A 6444-nucleotide genomic window follows, 5' to 3' on the forward strand; every position below is an offset into this window, starting at 1 on the left:
GCTAAAAGCCACATCTCTGTAAGTGGCAGTGCCAAGATTTGACCCAGGCCCTCTGGCCACAGCAGCCACACACCCAAGCACGTTATTTTCGTTTTTTGCCCCTTGCTTCCATCTCTCTCTGCTGGAACCTCTGTCCCTTTCCATCCCTGGGAGTGTGAGTGTGTCCCTCTTCTCTCTCTGCAGACCTGGATTTGAGTCTAGGCTAATGGGATGACATCAGTGAGAAATGTCACCTCCCTGGGCCTCAGTTTCCTGCTCTGTAAAATAGGGATATTATAACACTACTTGACAGGGTTGTTGCAAGGGTTTCATGAGACCTCACAGGCCAGCACCCAATAAACAGAGACCATGAGGACGATGACCATGACCTCCTTGGTCTCCGGGTGTCTCACTTTCCCCTGGTCTTCATCTCCCCTGTCTTGGTCTCTGCACCAGTGTGTCCCTCCGTCCCTTTGGGAGTCTCTCCCCCTCTTTCTCAGGGTTTCTCTCCTCCTGACTCCCCCGAGCTCCTCCCCACCCCTCTCTGGACCCTACATGAGCTGTTTCTGGCAGACATGAGGCTGAGAGGGAAATTCACAAGTAAACAGGGCAGCTGCCGAGTCTGTGCAGCAGGGAGTGATGGGGCCTTGCCGTGGGGGTGGAGGATATGATCAAGTAAACACCAGGCTGATGAATTTCTCATCAATATCATCTTTGACTTTCCCTCAGTACACAGCAGCAACCCTGCAGAAGGCGGCTTGCCTGAGAAGGGATGCCCTTCAGTTACTGATCCAATAAAACACCACAGGATGGGGGGTGAGCGTGGGGGTGGGGGGAGGGTAGTCATGGCTCCAGTAACAGAGTCCTAGAAGAAAACAATTGGGGAAAAAATAAATAATAAAGAAAAAATACTGGGAATTCCCTGGCAGTCCAGTGGTTAGGACTCAGTGCTTCCACTGCAGGCGGCACGGGTTCGATCCCTGGTTGGGGAGCTAAGATCCTGCATGCCCTGAGTGGCAGCCAAAAAAAAAAAAAAAAAAAAAAAATTTCACAAGCAAGAGAATCTGAGAGTCTCCAAACAATAGGTGCGATTGTTAAGGGGATTCTCACACTTCCAGCAGATGCCACAGCTGCAGCGACCAGCACTGACTGGGTCCCCGGGTCCCGCCCTGCTGCACACAGGGGATGCATGCATCTTGAGCTGGTGGTCTCCGCTGTGACTTTATGGAAAGCACTTACCGCAGAGGCCTCCCACACCCGTCCTGGTTCCTCCCTCCAGGAGCCTTATTCTTCCACATGGGAGAGAGCCTGGCCTCTTCTGCCTTGGAGTATGTCCATCAGTGATCGACAGGTCCTCCCTGTGACCTGTCACTCCAATCCCCCCCATCCTTCCTGGCTTCTCACCTCATTCTGTCCCTACGCCTAGGAAGTCCCTGGCTCCCTTGCTTTCCGAGCCCTGGGTTCGAGCTCCAGCCTACCACTCACTGTCTGTATAACCTCGGACAAGACCCTCGGCCTTTCTGAGCTTCCCATTACTCATCTGTAAAATGGGGCTATTGCTAAACCCAACTTCACAGGGTCTGGGGGGGAAGCAAGGAAAGCCCCTGAGCATGGTGCCGGCCCAAAGGAGATGCTCAGTAAATAAGTGCCCTTAAGATTATTGCCTTAAAAAAAAAAAGATTATTGCCTTAATTGTGTCTCAATTTTCATGACTAACATTGAATAATCATACCCCACAGCCAAAATGTGCTATTGGCAAACACAATCGCAGTCCGTGCCCTGGGGCACGCACCCGTGTCATCCCCTCTTGACAGATGAAAAAACTGGGGTTAGGAGAGGTTAAATAATAAGCCCACAGCCACTCAGTGAGCAGGTGGTAGAGCCTGGCTTGAACTCGGAGCTTATCACTGAACGTTTACCCACGATGCTGCCCACCCCCTAAACTGTGGGGGGGGGGAGAGTTGTGCTCAAGTCACCCCACTGCCCAACCCGATGATCCCAACATAATAACACAAAGGTCTGATTTACCTCTTCAGGGAGATGAACAAGCTGAAAACCTCACAGCCTACCCTATGACCACTGGTGTGTTTTCATTAATAGGTTTCCAGAAGGTACTCAGTGTGCCTGTGAATCCGGGGACCTTGGCAAGGAACCATGACTTTAAGAGACTGAAACTTGGAGCCTTCCTTGTATCCTCCTTGAGGCCTCATTTCCACCTCTGTAAAATAAGAAAGTGAGGTGAGCTGGACCAGGTGATCTGGAAGATGCTGTGTATGCATTCATTTATTAGTTCATTCTCTTGATGAGTGTTTACTGAACAGTGTAGGGCAATGGTTAAAGGCAAAGACTGAACTCAGGTAGACCCAGTTTGGAATCCCAGTTCTGCTGCCTGCCAGCTGTGTGACCACAGACAAGTCACCTAACCTCTCTGAACATCAGTTGCTGCCTTTGCAAATCAGGAATAATACTGGTACTTAACTCGAGAAAGCAATGAGGGGAATTCCCTGGTGGTCCAATGGTTAGGACTCTGCACTCTCACTGCAGGGATCAGGGTTCGATCCTTTCTTGGGGAACTAAGATTCCCGCAAGCCGTGCAGCGAGGCCATAAATAAATAAATAAAAACAATGAGGGTTAAATGACAGGAGACACATAAACGTGGGAACAGCCTTAACCCTGCCCTTACAGTCCAGAGGGAGAAACAGACCCACCCCCAGTCAGTGATGACCCAGAGTGGGCAGGGCTGGGATGGGGTCGCTGAGAGAAGGCTGACCCAGCCTGAGGGTCGGGAGGGCTTCCTGGAGGAGGAGACGTTAGAGCTGAGCAGTGAAGAACATTGTAAGAACTCAAGACACAGGAATCACCCATGTGAATTATGTATTAATAGTCTGTGGACATTCTTCCTGCTAACATCTGCTGTTCCGCTCGCCTGGCCCTGTGCTGGCTGATGCTGGGGACACATCAGTGACCGAGACAGCCCTGATCCTGACCTCCTTGGGCTCACGGATTACCGGTGAGGACAGACATCAAACAAGTCATTATCCAAATCATTACTTCAAAAGGAAATTACAGAAAGCTAGACGATCACACTGCAAGAAGACCTTTCCTCTGACATTCACAAATTCCTCCCTTTGTCATCTCCCAACCTTGAGCCCATCCACAGAGAGAATACATTCACTCTACAAGCATGTATTAAGCTCTTTCTGAAGGCAAGACACAGTGTCCGCCAAAAGGGAGTCCTCAACAGACTCTGTTCAGACTTTGCTCCCTGACTAGACGGAAACAATGTGAGCTGATGGGCACAGCCTCACTGCCTCTATTCAATCAACAGTAACCAGAGGAGCATCCTAAAACACATTTCTCATTCGTCCCTCCCTTGCTTATATCCTTCAGTGGCTTCCTATTGCTCTGAAGGCAAAGACCAATGGGCTGATCTTGGCCTATATCACGGGTTCTTAAGCGGGTGAGGCCTGACACTCACTTTATCTAACATTTTAAGATGCCCCTTTAGTATTCTGAAATTCAACTCAGAGGTAATAGAGCCCACCAACACACAAATTTTATTTTCTGAAATTAATAGCATGTCTTAACTGAACTACAAAGGAAAAATAAAAAGGCAACAACTTATAATCAACTAATCATCTATTTTGGTGTAGAAATGATGCTCAGGCATGGCCGCTCTAAAAAGTATCTCATTAGGCAGATACTAGCATCTCCGTGTAGACTCGCCATGAACGAGATAGGAATAAACTGTGTGTTGTTTGGACAATCACCACAATCAGCATTGCCTGGGGTGATGTGGCTTCTAGAAAGTGAGCAACTCCGGATCAAGTTCCCAACAAAATCAAGAATAGGCAGGCTGTGATGGACACGGTCTTTGCATTTCAGGAAAGGTCAGTGTATCTTAAAATATTGCAAAAACACTTAGTGTTTATACGTAAAACATAGCTGAGCTCTAGACTCAGACCATCGTAAGTGGGTTTTTCTACCCACATGGGTGTCCAGTGGGACATTGGAAAGTTAAGTGTGTCCAGGACAGATCTTGGTCATATGGATGGTTGAGACATCTGGCATCCCTGGTCCCTGTCTGTTACATCTCATCACACGTCATCACACCTCCAATCACTGTGGCAAACCCAAGACACCCCCATCGTTTCCAAAACATCTCCTGAGGGAGGTCACAGTCTGATGGCATACACCCCCTGCACACGGGGCTGGCCTCATCTTGGGACCCTCACTCCGTTCTGGCTACCCCTGCCCCCTAGCTGTCCCCAGGCTTCAGGCTTCCACAGCTTGTGTTCCTTTTCCTGGAAGATTGTCCTGTGTGGTCTCAGCTTCCAGGCCGCCTCTCCCAGACCAGCCTATGTAATCGGCTCTTTATGATCTATTGTTTTCTCATTTGCTGGCTGTTTCCCTACTGGACTGGTTGTTCATGAAACAGGTACAAGATAGCTGTGGTCATTGCTGAGTTTCCAGAACCCAATGCAAGGGGCCTCAATGATTATGTTGAGTGGTCAAGGGGACCAACTGGGGAACACAGGTGGAGGAAGAAATCCTGGAGTTGGCATGGGCAGGAGGCAAGGCTTTTACTGGGTCTGGAAGGTCAGGAAGGATCTGGGACAATGTACCAGGCCAAGGGGGAAGGGTAGGCATTCCAAGGGATTCTGTGCCATGCCGAGGTCCTCTGCTGCTTCTCAGATCAATCCCCAGTGTCTCTGGGGCCAGACCCGGGTGCAAATCCCAATTCTGCCATTTCCCTGCTGTGTGGCCTTGAGTGCTTTCCTTAACCTCTCTGAGCATAGCATCCTTCTTTATAAGATGAAAGTGATGGTGCCCACCTCCTTGAGTGATTATGGGGTTCAAAGAGATCATTTTTATAAAACATTGAATACCGTGGTGTGCACTCAATGGATACTTGGTGAATAAGTGGCTCTTAGTTCCAGATGTGATGAAAAATGAGGTTTTAATCCAAAAGAGATAGGAAGCCATTTGCTTTGGAGTCATATGGCCCTGGGTTAGAGCCTCAGCTCTGCCACTTGCGTGTTATATGACTCCGGGCCACTGAGTTTTCCTCTCTGAGCTTTAGTGACTTGTCTCTAAAATGGGATCATAACTGTATTACCCACATGGAGTTGTTGTGAAAATTAGATCAGACACGAAGGTAACTGTGCAGCACAACGTCTGGCTCACAGTAAGGGGCTGTTGTTATGATTAGGAATGGCTCTGGAGTATACGGAGGCAGCAGACTCCCAGCCTTGGAGTAAGGGAAGATGGGGGTTAGGGGAATTTTCAGATATGGAGTTTAATGAATGGATAGGGAAACTGAGGCCCAGGGAGAAGGGTCTTTCCAGAGGTCACAGAGCACCTTGCAGGCCAAGCAAGGACCAGCAACAAGGGAAATGACCCCCTTCCAGATCTCCATGGGGAATTAAAGTCAGAAGGGATCAAGGGTAAGGGGTTGGGCCCTTTAAATCCTAAGCTCCACCTTTGCTTAGAAGGGTCTTTGGGGAGTATAAAAGGGGGTGCAATTCCTCTCTGCTCCAGAAAAGCGTCTGCTGCTCCTGTCCCCGGGTCCCCAGCCCACCTGTCTCCAGCTGCCCACCACCTCCACCTGGACGCCATGCAGCAGCCACCCTTCGACATGTGGAAGGACTACTTCAACCTGAGCCAGGTGGTGCTGGCACTGATCCAGAGTCGGGGGCAAGGGCCGGAGGCCCAAGCGACCAGGGAGCCGGGACCTGGGCCCCAGCTGGGGCAGGATCAGGGGCAGGGAGGGCAGGGGGCCAGGGGGGGCCTGGTCACCCTGTGCAACTTCTGCAAACACAATGGGGAATCTCGCCACGTGTACTCCTCACACCAGCTGAAGACACCAGAGGGCGTGGTGGTGTGTCCCATCCTGCGGCACTATGTGTGTCCCCTGTGCGGGGCCACGGGGGACCAGGCCCACACACTCAAGTACTGCCCACTAAACGGAGGCCAGCAGTCTCTCTACCGCCGCAGTGGGCGCAATTCGGCCGGCCGCAAGGTCAAGCGCTGAGGGCCATCAAGTGCCCACCCCCTGCACCCCCCAGCCCTCCTGGTTCAATCTTCCCAAGTCCCTGGACTCCCCTACTTCCCCGACTCCCCCAGCCCTCTGGAATGTCTGACCCCCAGAACTCCATCCCTGCTGAATCCTGAAACAACGGAGGCTATGGGGAGCCAGGCCAGCCCTGCCCTTTGGAACTCTCACCCCCTGGGGTTCTGTCCTGGCAGTGTCTGTGGATTCTTGGTGAAGCAGGACCCCTGCCCCTTGGACCACACAACCCTGTGGCTCCTTCTGGGTCACAGTGCATGGATCTTTAGTTCTTCTGGGACACTAGCCCTGCCCCTTTGACTTCTCAGCCCTCAGGGTTCCATTCCTTGCAGAATTCTTGGACTCTTGGACCTACAGGAGCCCACTGTGCTCTCTCAGAGCAACCCTCAGAATT

General features: G+C 51.0%; 1 protein-coding gene across 1 annotated transcript; it reads left to right on the plus strand.

Annotated features, from left to right (window-relative positions):
- Positions 1-5597: 5597 nt before the first annotated feature.
- Positions 5598-6014, plus strand: NANOS2 (nanos C2HC-type zinc finger 2; the record flags this gene model as incomplete). Its single annotated transcript, XM_082676977.1, has 1 exon — positions 5598-6014. The coding sequence occupies one exon, from the start codon at positions 5598-5600 to the stop codon at positions 6012-6014; it is 417 nt and encodes a 138-aa protein (XP_082533103.1).
- Positions 6015-6444: the final 430 nt, after the last annotated feature.

This window comes from Grampus griseus, assembly GCF_964374135.1.
Source record: "Grampus griseus genome assembly, chromosome: 19".
Taxonomy (NCBI): Eukaryota; Metazoa; Chordata; class Mammalia; order Artiodactyla; family Delphinidae; genus Grampus; species Grampus griseus.